Consider the following 25125-nt stretch of genomic DNA (forward strand, 5'->3'; position numbering starts at 1 on the left):
ACAGTGAGTAACTTCTGCCTCTCAGTCTCCGCTCTGTGTTTGTCCTAGTGCAACACAATGGTTTTTAACATGGCCCATGCTATCTGCCTCCACCTGGTTGTGAATTTCTAGAGTGTGACACAGAGGTGCAGGAATTGCCAACAGTAGCCAGGAAAACCTGTAGCTGTGTCAGGTGACCCTTCACAGACAGAGCTGAGCTTAAATTCACTGTGCTATCTGTCAGGCAGACCAGATGGAAATTCTCACATGCACAATGACTAGGGTAACAGAAAGTTTTATTTTACCAGTTATGGGCTCATATAAGACCTGAACTGTGCTCATTCATGAGCTACCTGCAAATAGTTCACACTTAGAGCATATAGTTGAGACCACAAAGCTGGTTAGAAAAAAACCAAAGATCAGTAAATGAATGTACTTGCTACATCTCCTAGAGAGGACTAAAATGCATACAGACTTCTTCCCAGCAAAAAACTACCTTCCTCCATACATTAAGATGGAACATACATTAACATTACATGCCCCGCTTGCCTCAGTCCATTTATGCATGGTGTATGTGCCTTTAAGATTATGTGCAATAAAATTTCTTTTATATATGGCATTTATTATAGTCATTAGAACCAAATAGCATCCTTGATTTTAACCAACTTCTAGTATTTTCTAGGTGCATTATGTGATTTCTGTTTGTGTGGGTTTAGACTGATGATGAACAAATCCTTCAGGACAATTTAGTTAAGAGTCTATTCAGGCCACAGCTGATATCAGATATGCAAGCACGAGTCCAGCAGAACTACTAGGATTTTATTTCACTATAAGGAGAAGCACTAAAGTGGAAGTGATGTTAGATATAGAGCATCAAACACTCATTTCCAAAGATATTACACTGCTTTTCTGAAACAATTACAGAATCTCAGATTTGAAGTCTTCAGGTTGGAAAGTGGGGATCCAGTTCTGGCCGTTGTTTAGCAGGGAGAAAGTACTTATTTGTATTTGATGGAAATCCATCACACAGCACTCTTCAAAAGAGGTTGCATCAACAAACTTGGGCAAACTCTGCAGACAGCTCTGCCACATATATGCTATCATGGCAGCCTGTTTTCAAGTGTGATGAACACCATAACAAAGAGACCGATGTTAGAAAGGGCTAAAATACACATGCCAGTTTTGCAAACCTTCAGTTTTGCACACTCTTCTCTGGCACCTGCTCTTTGCACATTTGTTTCTGAAAATTGGATATTTTACACATGTGCAAGGCTCTGGAAAAAACAACTGGAAAACTCTTTGTGCTCAGTAGCTAAGATGAAGTACTTAAAGAACACGTCCCTTTCCAAATGAAATAAATGTTGAGCAGCACACTTGTATTGGTTGCTTAGCAACAGGTTGTCCTTTGGCTGTGCTGGGGACTGCACTGGTCCTTTGAGACTGCCACTACAGAACTGCTGGGAAATGTGACATTTGGAAAGGAAGCGAAAGTCAGAAATACTATTTTTTGTGTGGTATCAAATAATTAAACCTCTCCTATTAAATTAGCCTAATCACAGAACTTAATCCTCTTCTGGGACTCCAGAGAACACAGACTTTGGTGGAAGTGGACTGGTTTCCCTTCTACAGGGAAAAATAACAATGGTTATGGTTTCCCTTCTAATGAAGAATAATGTTATGCAGTTCCCATGTAGCACTTTCTGTACATAAATGGCTTTTTTTTTGATAGGAAGACATTAGTATACCTTGCATAGCCACATGTCCAGCTACAATTACACCACTGAAGTCCTTAACAAAGATGTATCCTGGAGAGTGCACGGCATTATGATTCCCTGCTCTTAAATGCCATGTACCAAGCACTTCAATGTGACTGTCTAAACTCCTGATGGCTTGCACAGCTAGCTGAATTGTGGGGTCTGTGTTTCATTTAGACATACCTGCAGAACACAATAAAAAGATACGGAGATTTCCAATCCAGAGCCAACTAAATCAGCTCAAGATGAAAGTAATGCGAGTGTATCCATCATTAAATACTTTATTTTCAACATCTGAAGACAAGTAGATGTTTCAGTTTCTTATTCAAAAGCCTTTGCAGAAACAAGCAGAGCCTCTGGTTAGACAAACATCAGAGCTGGTGCTGGTCTGTATCTGAGGCAGTTTAGCCTTGCAGAGAAATTGGGCTTTTTAGCTCAGATGTGATGTTGTACTGATGCACCTCTGAAGCTTCGAAGATCTAAGCTATTACATTTGCCTCCAGAAGCTTCATGGTTGTACAAGCTCGAGATGATGCTCACCAGGTGGCCTCTCTACTAGACCTGCCACAGCCACCACAGTTGTGTCACTAAGATTGTCAGAGTAAAGGTGGCCAAGATTGCTGATGCCTTCGGCATCACACTGCGCTGCTTTGTGACTACTAGCCTAGCAAGAGTCCTGATGAATCACACAGCGGTGAAAGCAAACAAAACATCCCAAGCCAAATTCCTGACCATTACTGTTCTCTGCTGCATACTGTTCTCTGCCATAGTAAATCCTCATTTAATTTGCAAGTTTCTAGAAAATATGACATTGTTGAAACTCAGCTAGTATTCTAAATGCAATTACCATACACTTATCTTGCACAGAAATGTTCTATCAAAAATGACAATAGATATTTTCCAAAATGTGAGTGCAAATAAAATAGAATATTTTTTCCACACAGATAAATAAAAAAGACTCTATTTAAGCACGTCATGCCAAGTGCCACTCTTGTGCAGCAGGAGCACTCAGACACCAGTAACATCAATGTGGGCCAGACAGAACAGATGGAATGAAGCTGAGAGATACTGATATTAAAAAGTCTTAATTTTCATGGTAACATCTGAGATCGTTCCAATTATTTAGAAGATTGTTGTCTAAAATAAATAAATATTAACAGTTGTCAAGCATTGTCTTAAAAACTTTTGCCCACCTTTCTCTCCTTGCAGAGGCCTCTGTGCCACTACTTGGAGATATCTTAATTTTGGGGGAAGAAAGGTTTTCTCAGAGCTTTTAGTGCTTTGGAAAGGAAGCCAAGAAACAAACAGAAAAAACTGGTATCTGAATTTGTTCAGCTGTTTCAACATATTCCTACACCTGCCTCTAGAACTCTGCAGAAGCGTTTATGCCTCCTCTGCACTGCTAGGACTGGGCTCATGGAAGTGGCATCTTCCTGGGTACTCAAGGTCTGCTTGAGCATGAAGTTTTATGTTCCAGTATTGCTGAGTAGCTGTCAATCCCTCTCACCAAAGAGATGAAATCCTGGCTCCCAGTAAGTGCTGTGCAATTGGTTAGCCATGCCTTGAGACTGATGCATTTACTGAGTTTCTGAGAGGGAGGAATATTGTATCTGCAGATTACAACAGTGAGAGCCAAAGCAAAGACCTTTCCAACTATGCAGATGTTCACGATGTAAATGTTTAGGGTTTAGTACTGCATCTGCATTTATTCATTCATTTGGAGGAAGAAGGTTGGCAGAGAAATGCCTCCACAGAGGATTTCCAGAGCCTGCTTTCACTTGCTGAATTCAGATACATTTCTCTGTCTTTCAGCAGCATTAATTTCAAAATAGAGTTTATGTCTCAAAACTATTTCTCTTGAAATCCACAAGATATTAAAATTATATACTGCAAGAATACAGTTCAGATTACCACAGGAATTGTGAAAGATCCAAATACTGAAGATTTCACTCATCCCATTTCTACCACAGAAGCTGTACCAGCACTCAAAGCAAGCTTTGGGTCTATAAGGAGATGGTCACAATACTCATACTTTCCCACTGGTGCTGGCCCTGAGTGAAGACTAGCACTGTGGAGGATTACATGAGGGTTAGCATTACTTCAAGTAAATCCAATATGAATACTGCTGGAAGTACTGCTGTATTGTCTGGTCACAAGCAAATCTACAGCTGAACTAGAAGGTGATGCTACAAGTTGGACTACGTTTCAGTAACATAGAAGAGGCCATACTGCTGTTCCACAGACTCAGTAAAAGTGTATAGAACATCCTACTAGCAGTTCACTGTAGTAAGACAACTTAGAAAGTAACTGTTCAACACACAAAAAAGTATTACTAGGTAAAAAAAGTTCAACTGAAATTTGATTAAGCAGTGATATCCAAACTGCAAAATTCTGACTAATAAATGTTAACCTGACAGTAAAACCAGCACATTCTTTCCAAACTATCTGATAATCTCTTTACTCTTCAGCTAAGGTGACAAATGATTGGATTTTGGTATGTAAATGCACAGAATGGGATTATGCATTTCAATCTGCTCTTGACTTACAAGTAATTTAGAAATATGCACTAAGACATTTACATAATAGGCAAATAAGCATAGTCACAACAGCATACATGGTTGATGTGCCCACTTATTTCAAGTCCTGGCATGACTAGGACTTGCATTACTTTAGTAAACCAACCGTGCCAAGCAACATAAGGCTATGTATTAATAAAATGGAACAGCTCTAGAAAGAATGCTTCAACGAAAAGAAAAGTTTTGCAGAACCTGGTTACTCTTACAAATATCTATTACCCTAAAGAATATTGTCTGTTGTATCAGCTTTTCTCCTTCAGAAGGCTACTCATTAACATTTTACCACAGATTTCAAGAAAGATTTTTTGTTTCAGTTTGCCTTTCTTAGGGAGGGTTCCATTCCAAATGGAAACATGTTTTGATTTATCTTCACTAACAAATACTTAAATTCACGCTTAACTTTAAAATACAGTAGGACCACTGAAATTGGTAGCCCTGCTAAGCTATGCACACAAAGACAGCACAGAAAGGATGGCTCCAAGATTTATACTGAAAACAACATGGATTGAGACCAGACCACTACCTCAAGGACTCCACTGTGAAGTCATTTTGGTTCCATGTGCTCCAGCAAGCATAAAGGCTCCACTCAAAGTCTTAACGCGTCCGTTTTCCAGAATGATTCAGTGAATTTATACTATGGTCATGGTTAAACGATCATGTTACCCATTTAAAAAAAACCCCAAACTTCTTTTCACTGAGCAGCCTGTAAGGTCTACTTAGATTTACAATTTGTGCCCTACAAAATCCTAGCAAAACACTTATTTTAATGCAACTGCTGATGTATTTAGAACTAACATTGCAACTTGAATCCTCTTCTCAATTATTACACCTAGTTTCCCTCTCAGGATGAGGCAGGTGCTGTCTCTCTCATTTTTAAATTCCAATATTTGGAATTCGACAACATCCTCTCAGGATGAAGCACCTTCTTCATAATTACTAAAAAATCAGATCCATGACTTCCTGGCTGTGTTTAAGTGTGCTTTACTAGCTTGCTTGACTTTTTTTCTTTCTTTCTTTGTGGAAAAGAATAGGAAATTTGTACTTTCTTAGTCACAGCTACAGCCAGGACTGTATGGCAGATACAGTCAGAAGTGAACATAGATGTTTTGTTGTGAAGGTCATAAACAAAGCCACTTCTTAAATAAGATGCATTTACGCCATCAGGACATTGCCACTCATCTCAACCTAATATTTCATACTAACTAATTGCAGGTATTTTATAAGTAATCTATTATAATTACTAATTTTTAACCCAACAGAAAGCCCACTGAAGTCACCAGGAAATCCAGTTGTTTCAGAAGAGATCAAGTGATGACTCCAAAAGTAGCTTTGAGCCACTGCAAAGACAGACCAATTCAAATGAGGAATTACAGGCAAACTTTACCCAGAGTTAGTAATTAAATGCAAGAGCAGTTTAGATTGCTGGTTTTGGTTTATGCCCAATTGCCCATGTTGGTATGGTGCCTCAAAAAAAGAGAAGTGCACTACGAATAACAAATTTGTTATTAAAAGTTTGTGCAGCTCACTGTGAACGCTACAGGTTGCAATCTGTGGTGCATAAAGTGGAGCACCAAACAGTGACTGCAATATACACACAGAGCTCTTCTTTCATATTGATTGAAATGGATTTTGCCTGTGGTAAGTGACGCAAGCTTGTCCTGTCTGGGGCCGTGGCTGACGCTGCAATGTCAAAGTACAGCTGGGTTGACCTGCTGCTAGGTATGCTGGATTTATATTTTACACATTCATATAATGGGTCCTCTAAAATTCCTCTGTCTCTAGTAGCACAGCATTTTTAGGAACAGAAAAAAACTACATGCTTCCAAATATCCATTTGTCTGCCCAGAGAGGTTGTGGAGTCTGCTTCGCTGGAGACATTAAACCCCCCCGGACAAGTTCCTGTGTGATGTGCTCTAGGTGATCCTGCTCTGGCAGGGGGGTTGGACTAGATGATCTTTCAAGGTCCCTTTCAACCCCTGAGATCCCGTGATTCTGTGATCCATTTTTCTAACATGCTTGCTCAATCTCTGCTCTCTGTTCTTAAATAACTGCTCACCACATAGCAAATAATAAAGGAAGTCCTTGTCACTAACCTTTTTCGTATGAAAATCTGCAAATTACTAACCAGATCTGGTACTATTTTTGAAGCTCTCAAATTTTTAGATACTAGCAATGGCATACTTACAAAAATTAATCAATAATTTAATTAATAATAATTAATTTCTAATATCACTATCCAACTAAACCTACATTCAATCTCTTCATCTCAAGTGATGAAAAGAGCTGCTCTAAATTCAGTGGAACTACATCCTAGTCCACACAGGCAGTTTGGAGGCAGTTAAACTATATAACTGAAACAGAGTTAAATGACTTCTTAAATTAGGCTGTTTTATGTGGTTCTCCATAGTTCACTTTAAATCTCAGAATTTGTTTCATTCTCACCTGTGTTACTATACTTTGTCAATATTGCCTCTTTCAGACACTCAGCTGCTTGCTAGGGAGTTGGCCAGGAGGTAGCAAAGGAGCAAGCAAGATGAACCCTCTGCTGTGTTTCTATGGAGACTTGATACTTAATTCTTTTATTGGTTTGTTGTTTGGGGTTTTTTTTGGCTTTTTCTTTATTTCTTTTTTTTATTTTTTTTTCCCCTCATAACATAAAAGCCATGCACACTGCAAGTGTATTTTGCCCTTTGGAAACCAGGAAAAATAATGTTCAGACATCAATGTCTGGATGTTTGTACTTAGATCCAGTGGAATAATGAGTTTATCAAGACCTGTGCTGCTAGGAACGAAACAGGATCCCCTACTCAGTGAGTTGCCAAGTATTTATTTGCTCCTGCCTTCCCTTTCCTTCACAGCCTGGCTGTTGGTCACTGACTAAAACCACAGATTCTATTGCAGGATGCTACTGCAATTCCAAATGTACGCACCCCTCCTCCCTAGTTGGTGGTGTCTGCTGCTGTTCAGAGCAAAAAATAGAGAAGAGTGAAGCCCCCAGGTAAACCCAAGACCTCACAAGAGTAGAGTGTGAGCCAGAATTGGCTGGAATAAGGAAATGGTTGCACACGTCAGCATTAACTTGTGCTACAGTCTCCATCCTACAGTGATGTTCCTGTGAGCAGTTTCTAGAAACCTTGCTCTTGAGCACCACATAAGCTTGTAAGGGATTGCTAATAGTTAATTTCATCTGGGTGGAGGAAACAACAGCATATCTATATTTAAACTTGCAGTGCTAAATTATTCTGATGATCTATCTTCAATTAGCTACTAAATAAAAAAATGTTTAAAAGCAATCTTTGGCAATGCAGCTTTACTTAGGACACCTTCTGTCACTTCAGTTGGGAGTCACACAGGCAGAAAGGAAGAAATTTGCAGCACTGAAGTCACTTTTTAAGCGCTAAGTGCAGAAAAGGCTGGAAGAGTTTTATTCTAAAAGGCACACTGCACACAGGATCAGATATTGTTGCCATGGCTGACTTCCTTTATGGCTTTGAGTAAATCCATATTTGATGCATTAAGGATGGATTGGGTTACTGTTAGGCAGAAGTAGGTCAAGTGGTTTTTAAGCCACAGTTTGCATAGAATAAGAGCAAATACAGAAATTAGGTTTTTAAAAAATAATTTTTAGCATATGCAATTACAGTTAGATCATAAATTAACTTGCAGCTAATGCATAATGCCATCTAGTGGAAAAATCAACAAGTATAGATGCAACAAGTCCATTCAGATGACTCATGCAATATGAATGTTACATGCACTCGACAGTTTTAATACTGAATTAAATTTCAAACTAAAGAACTATAACCTGATTTTTGAAACCTCCATGAGAAAAGACCTTCACAAAATTTAAAGGCCTTCCAAAGATATTCTACCCTCAAAGTTAAGATATGCAAAACAATCTCAGTGAACTTGGATTTATAATGATTGTAGGATCTGAGACAGACCTTGAAAGGCTTTCGATTTCATTTCCTAATTTAATTTTATTTAGAGATTGAATTTTTTGGTCAACAGAATTACATACACTTCAAACTGATAAGGGAGAAAATTCAAAGAAATTTACTGGTACATCAGCCAGAACAATCTGTAATTCCAGAGAGTTTCAGAATTAAAGACCTTCATCTTTATACTTATGAGGTCACTTTATACTTATGAGGTCACTCATAGATAAAAAAGGAAACAGTGAAAAAAGTGCCTAAAAATCAAAGTTATTGAAGGTAAAGAAAACAGACTCATCATAAAAAGATTAGAGTGGAATAAGAGGCCTAGAGAGACTATCTGTATCAGATAAGTCATACACTCCTTTAATAGCCCTTCTAAATTCAACAGGAAAGGAAAAATCCAAGGGGAATAAGTTATCAGAATTTTATCCTTAATAAAAACATACCACCTGCCTCTTATTGGTGAATTAACGTGCTCATAGGTCTGAATTAGCACTGTCTCTAAACCTCTGTACATTTGATATCACCCTGTTTTGATATTACTTAATTTATCATTTACCAGGTAAAAATTCACATGCCCTGTGATGTTACATTAGTTGAATCTTACAGCTGTGGACCTGAAGGACCCTATGGAGATCATTACCTGAAGAACTGAAAGATTTTACCTACAACATCTCCCATTATAATTAAGTATTCAAAATCAAAGTACATGCCAAGACTCAGCAAACTAATTCTGTGTCCTCCAGAACAAAAAGTAGAAACAAAACACATTAAAAGGAGGTAACAGATTCTACAAGGTACTCAGGAATTTGATGCCCATCAAAACCTAGAAGAGTTAAATGATTTAAAGCATCAAACATCTGCTTGAGCAGATGTTTAAAAAATCCCCCAAACTGACACTGAACAAGTAGAGTTTTCTGGTTATGAAGAACATATTTTGCAAAATATTCATTTTGGCTGTGGCTACCATTCTTCTTTCAAACCATTTTATAATCATCCTAGCTAAATACACAAGTGGAAATGTGCGAAACGCTAGTTACAATTAATTTGGCATAAGGATTAGGATATTCTTTTCCAACTCACTAAACAACGTGGATTAGTTATTCAAAACAACACACAAACATTGTCATATCATACAGTTTACCAAGCAACTCACAGCAAAAGTGAGCTGTGGAGTACCTACTTACCAGCAGAGTAGAAGCAATAAAAATATTGTTGCTACAGACAGTAGAAAAGCTGTCCCCTCAAGTACTTATGCACAGTGTTTCAAAAAATGATAAAAATACAGCACAATGAAAAAAAAAAGGAATTTACTCTTACACTGATGACATTAATTGTCAAGGAATAAGATATTAACCCCAGTCACAAATTAGCATTTAAAATACCAGAAGAGATGAGATATGTGAGTTGGATGCTATTCCCCATAAAACCTACTACATCTCTTTTCTGATGCGGCAAATCCCACAAGCAAACGCAGCTAGTCCCTTTTCTCCTTAAGTCCTGACCTTCAAGTTAGGGATCGTGACTCTTATTTTTCTTTTTTAATGCATGAAGTTATATTTCTTAACTATAAATACGTCATAAATGCATGAGTTTAGCCTGACTAGGAAACAAAAGTATGTCTATCTTTGCATACATCCTTTTTAACCAAACTTAGGTCCGAACAGGGTGAGAAAAGGCCTTAGGAGACAGGCACATCAGGAGCAATGGGCACTGTCTTGGGAATGGGAAAAGTGACCCATTCTGTATACAATAAAAAGAATGTTTTGTGATTTCTGTAGTTCACTTAATCTCGTGGTTATATCATACGAAATTAATGGAACACTGTATATAATTTCTGCCAATATATGGGAGAACACGTGAAGTTATGCAAATCTGTTAGAAGTGTCTGGCTGTTAAGATGCTTTTGAATAGGAATTATCACCAAATAATTGAAAGTAATTGGATAAATTTATTACAAAATTATATTGACTTCTGCTATCTAGGAATTTCCTAGCTTCTTTTTTTCTTTGATGCACAATTGAATCTCAGCTGCTTATACTTCTATTAGACTATGGTTAGAGTCTTACTGGAAGAGAGAAGAGAGCATGGGAAGCAGAAAAAAAATTAAAATAATGGAGGAAGATTATTATTTAAGTAACAGGTGGCTACCTCTTCAAAATTCATTCCATTCCTCTTCGGTACTTGTGAATATTATCAGTGAAAAAAAGCCACCATCAAGTAAGTCAGTTTTTACTCAGTTACATAAAAACTGGAAAAAAAACACCTTCAGTGATACAAAGAAATAACAATGCTTGGAATAGAGGCATGAAGTCTTGCATGACTAGATAATGTTTCTCTGAACAAGTTTAAGTTTTGTTTTTCTCTGTAAGTTCAGTTCTTGTGGGTAAACCTTTGGTTTCCCACATTTACATGGCAATTTTAACTTTAATTAAAAGAACAGCTTTTTAAATAATTTCAAGACGGAAAATGGTCACTGTGAAGAATCTTTTTCAAGGTCTTCTGCTCACTTTAAGATGACTTCTTTTGCATTCTATGTTTTTATTCCTCCTTTGTTGACACAATGGAATTTATTAATGCCTGTGGTTCCTGCTAGCTTTGGCATTTTTTGCAAATATGATCCTGCAACAACATCATATAGACCAAGAGTAGGTGCTTATGTGAGGTGTCATCAATTACTTACCAAGGTCACTGCATGCTGATTCTCTGGGAATCATATTATAGGCAGTCTTTTATAGCCTGAAGGAAACGATACTGAATTATCATATTGTTTTTCAAAATAAAATTCTGATTATTTTTGACCCAAGTTAATATTCAGTCTAAAAATGCCAAGAAGAGAGATTATTTCAATTTAAACTAGTGCAAAAGAAAAACAGTAAATGGCCTGCATACATTGGATAATAATTAAAGCATGCTGTGCAGTTTAAAACTTAATGTAGCATCATTATACTAACTTCATTATTATTGCTTTAAATTAAAGAATTAATACTAGGCTTAGAGGTACCTAGACCAAGTTAAAAGAACCTAGTGTAGAACAACTTAACCTGTTTACCACTGAACACAGTGTCAGCCTACAGGTGATGTACAAAACAACAGCAAAATATGCACCTACCTCTTCCTGTGTGCCATCAAGGAAGACAGCAAATAAAGTAAGTTAAAAAGAACATCTTAAAAAATGTAGCCTAATTTGTGTTTGTTTGTAAAAGAAAACTATGATAGCTAAAATTGCACAAGATGGTCAAAGGACTATTAAAGATTAGGTTCACGATAAATTCTGTGAAATACAGAATCTAGAGGTTTATTTAATCTATTCATCTCAGCAGAGGAAGTGTCTAAATAGCAAAGAATGATCTGAAGTATCTCACCATCTCATCCACACAGCAGACACAAAATGGTAGCTGCAGTGCAAACTATGAGAGTGTTTAAACAGCATAAACACTTACTTGAAGACGTTGCCTTAGGGAATATCAGGATAAAGCAGCCTCAGACTTTGGTCCTGGAGGAGTAACACTGAAGATTATCTATAATGATGACCTTTACAGGACTGATATCTGCCCGTCCATTTGGAATTGGTTTAGTAGTTGGTTTTATTTTAGACGTGTCTCGTAAAAATGGATGGGGATGCCATTACCTCCTGCTGTAGTTCCTTGAAAGGCATATTGATGAAACTAAAAAGTGAGCATTTTCTTTTGCATGTCAGGCAAGAGCCATCAACAAACTAAACAATTCTGGCTTATACTAGCACTCCCCGACAATGCAATACAGTGCCAGTGACAAATACAGTATTTTGTTGCCAGAAAAAAAGCATTCTTGTGTTTAGTATGTGGATGAAATGCAACCCTGCAAAGAAAATGGTGAATGGTGACAGTATCATTATTTTGCTCTTATGCCTTTAAATGTACTAAAAAATAATCAGCTTTTTCCAAATATGGAAGAGTGCTCTTAATTCAAGTGCTGCACTTAAGATGATGGTCAATATGGAACATTGATTAGGTAACATCAATGAAATCAAGCTAATTTCCTTCTCAGGAGCCTCTAAACACACCACTGTGTCCTGCTAATCCAGGTGAAAACATTCCAGTCAGTAGTGTTAAAAAGAAAAGGAAAAACAGAAAGTCCAAAATAGATGCAGTTCTCATTTTCACAATGACAAGTGAACATACAATGCTAACAAATCCAACTTGCTTACAATGAAACCAATTTATTTCAACTCCACATAGACTGAAGAGGAATAAAAATGTTCTGCATCCATACAGTGACCACTATACCATTGACAGACCAGGACCTGGTTTGACACTGACACCTGTTGGTTCTACTTTCACGCTGCACGACGTAATAGCAGCACATTCTTTCTGCCTTTTTGCACCATGCTACTCTTTGACATCCCCCTAATGGGTGCTGATAATAGTACAGGAATAATGTTATAGTAAACCAAAGGCACTACAACTTAGAAAAGCAGGCCAACCCACTGGCAAGAGATTGCTTATTCCCTCAGGAAAATGCCTACCTGGGAAACGAATAAAATTATGGACTTAATCCAATTTTTGTTGACTATAATGGAAGTTCTTTCTCTGACTTTGCTGAGGATTAGAGTGGGCCTGGAGGAAGAATCTCAAATCTGATAGATTCTTTCTCATTTATCAATACTAAGAAGAAGGAAGGGCAGAAAGAAAAAAAAGAACCACCACAAATAACAGCAAAACCAGACCACAGGCAATCCAGATGAAGCCAAACAAGGGAAGTTATCTTTCTTGTTGCTGGCTGCTGTGGTGCAAGAGGCCTCCATCATGTTTGGAATGACCCTTCTCTGGAAGTCAAAATATTATGCAAATTACAGGCAGTTCCAGCTGGGAACAAAGTTCTGCAAGTGTGTATTAATCTTGCAGCAGGTATAGAATATGGGATTGTGTCAGTCTATTTAGATTGAACATATAGATGTGGCTTTTTTTTTTAATTCTGGCTTCTTCTTATTCATATCCACCAAAGGGAGGTTTGAGGGGCCAAGCCACAAAAACATGTAATAATATAGCTATTAGGGTCAGGACTTTTCATTGATTTTGCCTATAGGCTTCCTACACAAGAAGTCCAACAGGGCTGAAAAACAGGAGTGATGTATTTAAAACCCTATGTCTTTATCCAACAGAATAGATTTTGAGTGAAAGAAGTGTCATGAGAAATAAGACGTAATGCTGGAAAAGAGCTTCCAGCTGCTATGATACAGCGCTCCTTCTCCTTCTTAGTAGCTAGCTTATATAAATAATGGTCTGGAATGAAAGGCCCCTCATTGTGGATCTGCTTAATGTTTTGAATTTATATTTGCTAAAGGAAGAGTATCCCCTTTCTCACATGAGGACATGTTTGAAAGCAGTGAAAACAACCATTTAAAAGAAGCTATGATACTCTTTGCAAGGCTCATATTCTTTGCTATAGCCTGAACACTATAGCATTTATATAAAAAGAGACAGCTGCAGTCTCTGGCAGAGAGAGTTTCATGGAAGAACAGAAATTTAGAATAACTAAAAAGAAGAAATGGAACATAGTAAAGCTTAAAACTTGTTGCTGGTGTTTCTAGTTTCTGTTTTCCTCCAAAACACTTGGAAACCTACCCCTTTTGCTTCCTTTTAAAGTGGAATTAGGAATCTCTAGGCATCTTCCTCTTGGGTTGATTTCTGAAGTTGTGAGAATATCAAAATAGCTTAGAGATACTTGAAGAAAGGAGATAGTGTCCAGTGAGAGTCACTGGTCAATTTTTTTTGTTTATGCAAGGAATAAGAAAGTTCTTATTAGAATGGATCAGATATGGACTTATCTCCCTGGAAGAGGAAGGATCCTGCAATAATTGCATTAGGGAGTGTTGTATCAGTTGCAGCAATTTCAAGGGACTCTTCAAGGATTGTACTGGATGCACTCTGCATGGGAGAGTCTCCCCAAACTGACTTTCCAAAGGTTTCTGCAATCCTACCAGGTTCTGAAAAGCAATTTGACCCCTATCTCTTGTCTCTGACCAGGTTACAAAACTAGTTCTACTCATTTAAGAACTCTCACTTTTACAAACACATTTTAAGTGATAGAGAAATTTAACAATCTGCTATTTATGGCAAGTAATAAAAGGTAAGTATTTTCTAATTTTCTTTCATCTCTCATCTATATACACAAACAGATCTCTCTCTTGCAGGTTCACGGTCACCAGAGCTTAATAAACAGTCCATAAAGAAAATAACTATCTGGTTTATGGAGTTACTAGTTTCCAACCCCTCCCAACTCAGCCCAAGCCCAAAACACACCACTTCCCTCAGAAGAACTCACTTATGTTAGCTTAGGCACATAAGAACCTCTTTTGACATTAATATCAAATAGGTACTTTATAATTTAGTATCCATTACACGAGGGAAAAGAAAATACTTCAGGCATTGCTTATATTCATATTAATGCTGATCCAAAAAGAACAGTGAGAGCTCTGGGATCACAAAGCAGGCCAGGATAGCTAAGGATGAAAACAAAATTTATGCAAGAGACAGGATGACTTAAGAAACATTTCATATAGTAGGTATGGTAGACCATACACAAAGAAATAATAGGTAAAAAGCAACTCCAGTTCCTCACACAACAGCCACCTCCATTATATAAGGTTGCCAGAATGAAATCAGTTTAAAAAAAACCACAATGATGTCACTCACCTTAATATTTACTTATATTTATGTTTTCAAATAATTAGTGCTTTAAAACACAGCTGAAAAGATTTTGAAGATTAACAATACAGCATTAAGAGGCATTTTTTTTTGCTACCAAAATCTCTTAATTCTAATGTTTCACTAACCCTTCCCAAATAGGTATAACTAAACTACTGAAAAACTTTTAAGGATGCCATCAGTAAGACTCCAACAGCTTATAAAACCATGTCCCTGTTAGCATTAATATTAATTTTCTACTGGCCTTTCTGTACCCGACAAACTTACTTACTTGTTCAAAGCAAAAGGCAACCCGATCTTCATAGAACTTAAAACGGGATTCTAGCCACACATTTCAGCTGAGCACCCGGGCTGCAACGTCGTTCATTGTCTTCTGATATTTTTCTAGACACAGGTCAAAACACAACGCAGTTTAAGAATTTACCTGCATGCCAGGGAACGCGCAGCTGGGACACTGTGCTCGCAGAGAAGATGCTTTTGCTTATTTGCACCTCTCTATCCAGTCATTAGAAACTGATGGAAAAGAAGAAAGCAGCTCTGGCACAGACCTATCAGTAAATTATTATATATATATATATATTTTTTACATTTCTCCTCAGGTTTTATTGCCCCCCCCCACACACGTTCTCTGCAGCCCTGGGAAGGGCCGGGGAGTGAATGGAGAATGGTCTTGACCACCAGCAAGTCCCCAGCTCCGGTCCTGTACTTCACCGTGGGGCTGCTGCATGTTCTAGGTCAGTCTTTGGGCTAATTTTGGCAAGACCAAGTGTCAGCATAACCAGACATCAGCACAGGAGGTGCCGAGAGCGCTTATGTGTGGCGGCTCAGCTGTGATCCTGGGGAAAGGCTCTGGCAGAGGGGAACGCGTCCTCAGCCACGGCAGGGGAGGCGAGGCGGTGGGGCCAGCACCTGCAGCCCTCCAGGGCTTTGCCCCCCACCCTGCTGTGCAGAGGCTCCGGGTTTGGTCAGTCGCTGGACAACTCCCCTGAGAGCGCCGGGAGCGGAAGGCAGAGCCCACCGCAGCGCGGGAGGCCGGCAGACAGGTCTCCCGCTTCCCCGGCCGGCCCTGGGGACCTACCTGCAGACCTGCCGCGCCTCTGGCCGGCGCCTGCGGGCCACGCTGCCCTGAGGGGGCTCCCCAGAGCCCTTCCCGCCACTTCTCCTGCCCCCCCCGTCCCCCCACACGCCGGCTGCCGCCCCCGCCCCGCCGCCGGAGGAGCTCCCCGGGGCGGGGAGCGGAAGGGAAGGGCAGGACAGCGCGGGGAGGCGGCACCGCTTTCCCACCTATCCCCCCCCTCCCTCCGCCGCCGGCGAGGTTCGTGATGAGGCGGCCGCGGGGAGCGGCTGGCGGGGAGCAGCCGGAGGAGTTTGTTTGCTGCCTGTCCCCGTCTCCCTGATGCTCTGAGCCGGAGTCTCCTCCTCTCCCCGGGCTGCCACCCGGGCTGGATGCTCCGCTCGCTCCTCGCTTCGCTGCCGCAGCCGCCAGCCGCTTCCCGCCGCCCCGCAAGAAATGGAGACGTTCGCTGCCCCCCTGGACACCACTCCGGACCCCGCCATCGTGCAGCCCCCCGGGGCCAGCCCGTCGGTTCCCCCCCGGGAGCAGCAGCAGGAGCAGCTCCGCATCGGGGAGAGCGGGCAGTTCGGCGAGGGGCTGGAGGACAGAGGTGAGCTCCCGCCCGTGCCTCCTCCCGCCCGCCTCAGCCGCCTGCCCCACCGCCTCCCCTCCGTCCCGAGACGCCCCGCACGCACCCGCCGCAGCTTTTTCCCACACTCTCCCTTGCAGCACCTCTCCTTGGACCCGCGCCCTCCTCCTTCCGCCACAGCAGCCCTTCCCGCCCCCTCTCCTTCAGCCCTGGCAGCCCGACACACCACTCCTGCTCTCCTCACGGTCCCCCACCAGCCGCCTCCGGCTCGCAGCCGCCCGCATCGCTTCCCCGCAGCCCCGGCCTCCTCCAGCCCCCCTTGCTCTTCCCTCACGCCCCCGCAGCCCCGGCCTCCCGCGGGTCCCGCTCCCGCCTCAGCCCCGGACACCCCCTCCGCCCGCCGCTGCCGCTCGCTTGACGTTCCTCCCCCCTCCCGCCCTCCCAAGCTTTCCCCCGCTTTAGTTCCCGTGCGAGCACCCCGCGACAGCCGTGAAATATTTCTATAAACTCTGTTCGTGGCTGTTCCCACCTCGCCCGGAGCCTCGCCCGCTCGGCGGGGCGGAGGGGCGGGCGGGCGGCGGCCCATGGCGCCGCTCCCTGGGAGGGAGGGAGAAGCCGGGCCGGGGGCAGCGGTGCCGGCGCCCGGGAGGGGCTGGCGGGGCCAGGCGCTGCCGGAGGTTTTCCCGGCGCTGAGGTGAGCTGCCGGCCGGGCTGGGGCAGCCGCCCTCGGGCGCTGTGGTTGGTCCTCTCCAGCCCGGGCCGGCTTAGAACGCGCTGGGCGCCTGCCTTCCTCGCTGCCTCGCTTTCTCTGCTGTATAATGCACTCCCACGTAACTCGTTTTTTATTATTTGCCTAAACATCTGGCCAGGGATGGAAAGCTGCCTGCTTCCAAACCTTTCATGTGAAAAAGCGTCTCTACCGGGCATCTGTTCGTGGGGTGTGAGGCCCTTGCTTACCTGCTGCCCATGGAGGCAGCTGCCATTTTAACCCTCCCCAACATTGCCTTGCCCTGCACAGCGCTCCAAACAATTTGTCTCCGTTTTTTATTTCACATATAGGCTTTCCTTAGCCCCTCTGTTGTCTTTTTCTTCTTTTCTGCTCTTGCTTTCAGCATCCTGGAGTCCCTTCTGTGTTCTCACTCTTCATCCCATCCTACACGTAACCTCTGTATCCCCCATTCTTTCCCCAGCTTTCCAAAAGCCTCTGCTTGCTCACAAGTCCTGGACATGAAATAGAGCAGTAAGGAAGAGCAGTCACCATCCTCCCTGACAGGTTTCAGTCTTGTCAGGGCTGGGGACAGCCCTTTTTCCAGGGGTACCTTTGCTGTCCCCATCAATGGCAGCGGGCAAACATTGTGGCTGAGGGCAATTTGAGGCTTCAGTTCTATTTTGAATAACAGCAATCAGGAATTTTGATTATGGTTCAAGGATGGAAGTTAGACTACAGAAATTTTTCATTTGTGCCCAATATGACAGAGTTAAAGATGAAAGCTGGCCCTTTTGGCATTAAGGGTAGTTCCAAAGGGGGGAGATGGGACTAAAGCTGCTGATTTTATTTCCTTCTCTGCCTTCATGTTCTTTCTGTGGCCCTTGCAGTAGCTTTCTATTAGCCTTTCCTATAGTCACTGATACATCTACCAGGATAATTCCCAGTCATTGTAGAGGAAAATCTGGTATGCTTTTTGGATGTTGTTCCTGTTGAAATTGTTACAGTCTGTCCTTTTAGGTTTTACTTTTCCTTATGATAATTTCCAATGAATCATAGCAGATCCAGTTATAGAGACGATACTTCCATCTTTGCTAAAAATAAAATCACCCTAAATTTTGGAACAAGATATTTGCTCTTTAAGAGCCATATCCCAAATCAGTGATAATACTGTGGATGAGGTCCTAAAATTAACATCTTAGGTGAATAATTTTTCTATTAGCCTTATCTCTTCTGCAAATTCTAACTTGACATTTTAAAATGATCCCTTAGCCAAATAGAAAAGTACTTTTGGTAAGTCAGCATATGGTAAAGAATATCCTAGAATCACTTCACAAATATGCCAAGCTTGTGTTCTGCAACTGTTAGGCAGGTTTTTTCTTCTTTTTTTTTTTTTAATGGGAAGGAAATCTGTTAATATACAAAGGTACTGAAAGATAAAGTGAAAATCCAGTGGATTTAACCAGCTTATAATATTTTCTATACCTTAAGGATATCTCTGTGTGTTAAATAAATTAATGGCAATAAAATTACTCAGGATGTTAGTATCAGGGTGGAGGAATTTTGTCAGTAGGTACTAGCTTTTTATTTTAGTAGCAATGCAGGTCGTACTGAAAGATTATCTTTCAGCCTTCTGTGGATGTTTAAAGCTTGTTTTCTTATGGTCAGTGGAAAAAAATATGGAGGTTTACCTTGTGAATTGTGTTATTGTGTGTAAATTAATAAGCTGTTGTTGCTTCTAGATAATTGTCATGCTGTGGTCTTGGCAGTCATGTGAATGAGTTTGTGTATTTCTGTGCTGTCCCCTAGGACACTTGTAAGAATAATATGATTTTTCTCAGGGACAAAAACTGTAAATACAGAACATTTATTTGAATTATTTTAGGAGGGAAGGGGTTGCATCTCTGACAGCTAGAATATGCCAGCCATTTTGAGAGAGAGAGAAACACACACGCATTCGTGCGCGGCAGAAGTGGTTCTGTTTTACAAGGATTGCAGTCTCTGTCATACTGGACGTGTGCTTGACATGTGAATAGTAATCAGCAGTGCTGCACTAACTGTGGGGCTTGTTATTAATTTCTCAATTTCGTTAGGATATGATTTATAAGTATCAACTGTGTATGCTGGACTTCCCAGGTAATAGTGAGCTATGAATTATAGGATAAAGAAAGAAACAGGTGAGGATGTCTGTCATCCTGATCTGTGTTTATTTGAAATATTGAGAGTCAAAATTAGCTAAGACGACCAACTTTGCTTTACATTCCAACAAGGTTTGGGCCATAGTTTAAAATCCTTGGTTTGGGTTGGGCCCAAGAGGGATGAACACACAAAACATGAGAAGATGTGTTTTCTTTATGGTTGTATTAGCAGAAATATCTCCTATATTTCAAGAAATCTTGTTAAATTACTTCATATCAGACAGTTAAACTGTGCATCATTATGAGGAAGATAGGCCAAATACTGGGAAAAAAACAAATAATACTTCTTCACACAAATGAAAGCAGACTATGTGAGACATAGCTGAGCAGTACTATCAGTAAAAGACTCAAACCTTCTGTAGTTATCATCTGGTAGTTTTCATGTATTAAACAAAGAACGCACATAATGAGAAACAGACATAATTTCAATATAGGGCCTAGTAGTTCTCCTGCCTGCAAGTTTGTAAATTCTTTTCCTAAAGAGATGAGTGTGTAGTACAAAAAGTGAAGCAATACTTTAAGTTTTCTAAAAGCACAGTACAAGCATGGAATTATCACAGTGGCTTTCTGAGCTACCATAAAGAAACTCACTCTCCTTATTGAAATTGAGGTGGAAAAAACATGAAGTATTCTTTCAGGGCAGTGTGAATCCCACCAATTATTCTAGGTTTAGAACCAGTAATTTTGACAGCCTTCAAGTGGCAGAATGATATCTGGTGGATCAAATTGTTAGCACCCCTGGATGTCTGCCCCTCTGCTGAGACATTGCAACCGTGGAGGCAGAGGTGTCTGATTCACTTCTGAATTGATTCCAAAACCACTGCAGTTTTCAGCCAGTATATTACAGTCAGTTGAAATTAATACCTTGTTAATGTTAATAAACTTGGTTAAGTGTGGTGTGGATTCAGGAGTGCTCTGATAACCAGATGAGGTGTCCCTCCCTTGAAAGTGGCAATAGTCATCAGAGAGAAAACTGGGAGGGAGAGGATAGGAGCAGCTTCAGCTGTTACGTTTTAATCTGCTGCTGAGTCTGCTAGGGAGGGTGTTCTCAACCCTTTGTCTAAGACATTAAACTAGCTGCTAAAAGGTTGTTCTATTAAGCCAGTGCCCTAGTTCAGTGCATTCTGGGCAGGCAAGTGCCTCTGGAAAGTGGACATCATCTAAGAGGAACCACCTGCATTTTCTGGAGTAATTAATTAAGAAAGTTAAAAGCCATCAGGTGTTCTGTAACAGTTGAACAGATTTGAGCTGCAGCTTGCTGGTGGAAAAATAATGTAGGTTTGAAATGTTTCAAACTGGATGAATACATTAAGCACAAAGAATCTGGATGGGATAAACAAAACACAAGTAAGTTAAATGATGAACACATTTTGAAAGTGGCATAAGACTTGGGCTGTGAGAATGAAAACCAAGTAATGAAGTTTTCTATATTTTTAAACTATTTTTTTTCTCTGTGCTTTAAGATGAGTCTACAAAAGACTTTTCATGAATTGAAATAATAAAAAAAGAGAAAGCATCCCATTCCCTTGTGTTCAAAAGATTTCCATCCTGATCGCAACAGGAACAGAGTTGGTTCTTCAGTTAGTTCTAGATAGGGATGTATTCTTGCCTCACATGAAGGACATAATGCTTCAATAGTTTTTTTCAGCTGTGATAGCTTTGATTCTGAAGTATGCCAGCTTCTGCTTGGGTGCTCGGTATGTCCAGTATATCCCTGTGCATCAGTAGGTTATTTCACAGAGACCAGCGAGCTAATTATGTTAATTATGTTCATGATCCTGAACTGCTGAAATTAGTTTTGATCTGAGTAGGGTATAGAACTGAGCCCTTTCTCATGTAGCTGTCCAGGTGGAAAATGCAAGTGATACACTTTTCTCCAACTGCCCTGCAATTGCAGTGCTCTTTTTAAAGTGACTGAGTGGGTCTTTCTATGTGAAATCAGAACAACCTACGTGTGTTCTCCTTGCTTACTTGTATGTTTCTGGTGGCTTCATTCACTTAACCTTAATAATGTGAGAAAGATTTGATTCTGTATTGATTCTTTGTGTTATATAGAATGTAAATATGTGATCTAGGTCTGAACTAACACAGCTGTGTTTTTGAAAGGAGCAATGGATTGTTCATACCCTCTTTGCTTATTGCTTATCAGGTTTACTAGAAAGCAGTACAAGGCTAAAACCTCATGAAGCTCAAAGCTACAGAAAGAAGGCATTGTGGGTTTCCTGGGTCTCCATTATTGTCACACTGGCTCTTGCAGTGGCTGCATTCAGTGAGTATTGGGAATATTTTAAATCTTCACATCTCTTTTTTGTTTTTCTTTTGGGCTTTCAGAATTTCTCTCTCTGTGGAAGCTTTATCATGTTTTTTCTTTATAACTGCTTTAAGAGGCTTCTTTCTAGATTGCCTGTGTCTGCATGGTGCTTATAAATTAGTAAAACTTGTTTTTTTTCTTCAGAGGATAAGGTAGTTGAAGGTCAGAGAAAGAAACAAGAGATGTTCATTCCTGCTAGCATTTATGCATGTGGAACTGTTCATTTTACAGAATAGTGTAAAAATCATTATGCAGTGTATTGCCTTTAACCAAATAGGTCAAATATGACAAGTCTTAATCCACCTGGGATTTGTAGTGGGAATGCTATAATAAAGAATAGTGAATTGTAAGGGAGAAATATATCATTTATCTATATTGCACTGACAGATACACTAACACAATGCTAATCTGGAAGAGTAATGCCAGATTCTTTATAAGCCACTGTTTTTCTTTAAATTTCAAGACATTTGTCTGGTTTACCTTTACACAAAGAATTTGAAAAAACCCTCCAAATTGCTTTTATATGGAAAAAATGAAAAATATTTATTTTATTTCAAAACAGGGAAAAAAGCTACATTGTGTAAATTAAGATACATTTTAGTAAAATACCAGCTTCCTATTCTGATCAGTTAAGTTAACACTGCTTTACTGTAAGGACAAAAAGAAATGTGGAATCTGGAACAAAATTTTTGCAATGCCACATTCTCTGTTCAAAAAAGGAAAAAAAAAACATAAGCAACTGGATTTACATGTTTATATATAAAAACAGAAAAGCTTTGTTTAGAAGACAAGACATCTAAGATGTCTGAGAACATCAATCTTCAGCTTGATAAAGAAAAACTTGCATTATTTTTCTTTTTGAAGCTACAGCAGCATGTGTTTTATTATTCTAATCTGTGGTGTATGACCTGCTGCTGGAAGTTGGTGTCAGCTCCCAGGAGAGATTATAAGAATGTGACCAAATGGTCTCTGAAAACTCAACATGTTACCTGGAGCGATATATATAGAAACACGGGTACAATAATTTGACTCAAAAGGAGAAGGAACACTTGAAAGCAGAATTTAACACTGTAAGAAATTTGAACGTTACCAAGAAAGCCAGACATCTGAGTTTCTGCTTCACGAAAATACAATGGTCTGTCTTTGTTACTAAAGCAAGATAAAAGTAAATATGTTAAAAATAACATTGTTACCTATTAACAATATAATTTTAGGAAATATTGAGAAGTGACTTAGTTTTATTTTACATTTTAAATTGTCAGAGTTGCAAGACCTAAGTATAATCTGGATAACTAAAACGCTGCTTTATTTACAAATATTTTGTAAGATCAGTTAAGCTATCTGAAGGCTTTCATTCTCTCTTTTTCTTATTTGTGGCACTCTGGTAGTGTTTAGAAGCTCTGTAACAAACCAGCACAGAAGGTAGTTCCTGCCTGGGTATACTGTGACTGCATACTCAGCTGGAATGGATAGACATTGAACTACTGAATCAGCTATTAGTAATTATGTGGTTTTGGAATGTAGCTTTCCTTGTGGTTTGAAGAGACTAAGTTTATGATGAATAAAAGAGAAATCAGCACACAGATACATATTAAATCTGTATGAAATCCCTTAGTAGACAGTTGGCAGTTAACTTGTACACCACAGAAGTATTGCCAGGGCTTTTGATATGCTTAGCATTAAAACTTTTTCATCTTTCAGGAAAATTCAGTGATTCCTCTAGAATCACTTTGCTCCCCCATGCAATTTCAGCAGTTTTGCTCAGTTTATCACCTCATGTTGGGTGCTCTCTTCCTTTGTTCTGTCCTCCAGCAGGTTCCTCTAGCCAGGAGACACGCCAAGTGACCAGTTTGCTGCCTGTTGATATAAATGACTAGTTGTTGCTTTGGGGTGTCTGACACTGCCAGTTCTTTGCAAACACCTGCTATTTATAGCATTCTGTTTCCATTTTACCTCTTGTCTGTTATGGTGAAGTGTTAGCAATACAGCCCTGATGTTCCATTTCAGTGAAAAAGGGGGACCTGCTGTGCTAATTGTTGGGCTATGCTGACTCTATTCTCACTACTATTTCTGATTCTTCTGTACATTCTTTCTGTAATTTTCTGTTTTATCTTCTTATAGGCTTCAAAATACTTGCCTGGAAGTGCTAGCTTATGGTGCTGCTTTTGCAGTAGCACAATACAGTAAAGATAGAAGGCCAGGGAACTGACATTACTTGATAACTGTAGTTGAAGAAATGGGGGACGTGACATGTAAGAAAAATACTAAGGGGACTGATACCCATGTGCATGGTCTGTATAGAGAGTGGTGAAGTGATTCAGGAGCTTCTGTTTCCAACCAAGTGTTTGTAACTAGACTAACCCTAACCCTTTTCCTTTTTTATGATCTGCCCCCTCCCTTGAGTGATGCAGCTTGATCACCACTCTTCCTTTCAAGACTAGTCTAGCTGTTTCCAAAGCCATATTTTTCTAGTGTTGGCATCAGTTGGAATGGTTTATCTTGCCTGATAGGAGATGTTTTCTTTTGTTGGGATTAAGATGATTTCCCAGCTGAACTCTTGATGTTCTTTCACTGGGTAATATTGAACATATTGATGAATCTTGCATTCATCTGAATATACAAAGCAGTTTCCTTATTAGGTAATGATCTGTGGCACGTGAGGCATGAGATTCATTGATCTGAACTCTGTTAGCCTGTTAAAAAGAATTTGTGTATAGTATATTATAAAGGTGTATACATTCAAATTATTATATACCTATGCATGTGTTATATATTTGCTATGTAACAGATGTATGGTATGCATGCTGTCTGGGTAGGGCTGTTTTGTGGCTTGAAATACCAAAAAACAGAAGACGAAATGCTGACATACACATGAATACGTGTTCGGTCTCTTTAGGTTTGGAAAGCTAAACTAGGCTAGGCTGCATGTAGAGTGGAATGGTGGCTTGAAGGAAAATGAAATTATCATCTTTCATTCACTAGTATTTGAGATGTAGGACTTACACAGACCATACATTTAACTTTTTCTTTTATCTGAAGGAAAAAATCTCTTACTATCAAGTACATACTGTACTCAATTTTACCACAGAAACCTGTATTCATAAAAGACCATTTGGAAGCTTTGGCTGCTGTCTCTAAATACAGTTACTGCACAATATGGTAATGGTTTTGATCTCATTAGTTTTGAATGTTGAAGGTGTTGCTCTCCAGCATATAGCTGCACAGGGCTGCATTAAAATCTTTATAGGCCTAAATTTGTAAGATCCTTGAGGTCAGTGGTATTGTGTTTAGCAGCTGAAAGTTAAGCTCGCTTAGACTCAGTTATGGGTAT

The 25125-nt window shown here is 40.0% G+C and overlaps 1 protein-coding gene across 2 annotated transcripts in view; it reads left to right on the forward strand.

Annotated features, from left to right (window-relative positions):
• The first annotated feature begins 16251 nt into the window (after positions 1–16251).
• Positions 16252–25125, forward strand: part of TMEM163 (transmembrane protein 163) — a 92833-nt gene continuing 83959 nt past the window's right edge. The window contains exons 1-2 of one of the 2 annotated variants that reach the window (XM_051624060.1): positions 16252–16600; positions 21633–21752. In XM_051624060.1, coding sequence (XP_051480020.1) covers positions 16447–16600; positions 21633–21752 — 274 coding nt within the window. In that variant the 5' untranslated portion in view covers positions 16252–16446. The remainder of the gene's footprint in view (positions 16601–21632; positions 21753–25125) is intronic. The other variant, XM_051624061.1, reaches the window with a different exon arrangement.

Source organism: Apus apus, chromosome 6, assembly GCF_020740795.1.
Source record: "Apus apus isolate bApuApu2 chromosome 6, bApuApu2.pri.cur, whole genome shotgun sequence".
In the NCBI taxonomy this organism is placed as follows: Eukaryota; Metazoa; Chordata; class Aves; order Apodiformes; family Apodidae; genus Apus; species Apus apus.